Source organism: Lentinus tigrinus, assembly GCF_003813185.1.
Source record: "Lentinus tigrinus ALCF2SS1-7 unplaced genomic scaffold L226scaffold_15, whole genome shotgun sequence".
NCBI lineage: Eukaryota > Fungi > Basidiomycota > Agaricomycetes > Polyporales > Polyporaceae > Lentinus > Lentinus tigrinus.
In genome coordinates this window covers 220,797-222,027 of record NW_027137924.1, presented here as the reverse complement: position 1 = coordinate 222,027, position 1,231 = coordinate 220,797, and the positions used below count along the sequence as shown (strand labels likewise).

The 1,231-nt window shown below is 65.1% G+C and overlaps 1 protein-coding gene across 1 annotated transcript; it reads left to right on the top strand.

Moving 5' to 3' along the window:
* Positions 1-173: 173 nt before the first annotated feature.
* Positions 174-1,220, top strand: L226DRAFT_571827 (uncharacterized protein; the record flags this gene model as incomplete). The annotated part of the gene is made up of 2 exons (XM_067684601.1): positions 174-376; positions 434-1,220. 2 exons carry the CDS (start codon positions 174-176, stop codon positions 1,218-1,220), a joined length of 990 nt encoding a protein of 329 aa, XP_067534492.1.
* Between the last annotated feature and the right edge of the window lie 11 nt (positions 1,221-1,231).

Below are 1,231 nucleotides of genomic sequence, written 5' to 3'. Positions count from 1 at the left end.
TGTTTCAGGGTGACAGGCGGGGAGGTGAGTCGACGGGGAAGTCGGGGTTCTGACCCTGCCATCACGGAGTTGAGGATTTGAAATTGTCGGATATAAAGAGTCGGACGGAGTTGAAGATCTTTAGGAACTCCTTCGTCCTCTACCACCATCATCTACCACCACCACCTCTACCCATGGCCCCAAACGACACTGCCGCGCTTGAAGAGCAAATCCGACGGGCAACGGAGCAGCTCCGCATCGCGCGGGAGCAGGAGGCGGAGGAGAAGCGGAGGCTGGAGGAGGAGACGCGGAAGGCGGTGGAGAAGGCCCGCAAGAGGGAGGAGGAGAAGAGGCGCAAGAAGGAGGAGGAGAAGAAGAGGCCGCGGATGGCCGCCATGTAAGTCGGAGCGGGGTTCGGGGTTCGGTGGTCCGATGGAAACTGACTTCTTTACAGCGCGGCCTGTCACGGGTGCACGGGGCGGAACACCTCGTGCTTGTGGTACACCGACTCCGACCGCGCGAAGGCGTGCGTCGCCTGCCAACAGCGGCAGAAGAAGTGCGAGGGCGGAGAAGCCCCGCCCGAGGCCCGACAGGGCAAGAAGAAACCCCGCATCGAGCCCATCGTTGTCGACGACGATGATGATAACGCACCCGGCCCGTCGAAACCCCGATCGAAGGGAAAGGGGAAGGAGAAGGAGAAGTCCGCCCTGGCGCCGGAAACCCCGCCGGCGAAGAAGAGGCCTGCCCCGGAGTCGGAGGCCCCGCCGCCCAAGAAGAAGAAGACCGGCCCGCAGCCGTTGCAGTGGGCCGACGAGGGGCCATCCACCGACCACGAGGAGCGGTGGCTCCGGGAGCAGACCCGGACCCTGGAGGAGGAACTCCGCGCGCTGGACGGAAAGGACCTGTTGGTCCGATCTGTCCTGGAGGTGGCGCTCCTGGGCGAGGCGATTGCGCCGCTCCGCCACGAGATCCGACAGGCGGGCTGGGCCAGTTCCAGGGTGGAGGCCTGGCGACAGTACTTTGACGCTCTCCCGGAGGGTGGGTCGGAGGAGGAGTACGAGCCATCAGAGTCTGAGGAGTCGGAGGAGTCGGAGCAGGCGGAGCAGGAGGGTGAGGCGGAAGATGGGCAGGGCGGAGAGGAGCAGGCAAGCGGGGAGGAGCAGGGCGGAGATGAGCAGGGCGGAGGTGAAGAGGGTGGAGAGCAGATGGAGGTCGATGGGGAGGGGAGTAGTGCGGCGTAGAGTCGGAGTCC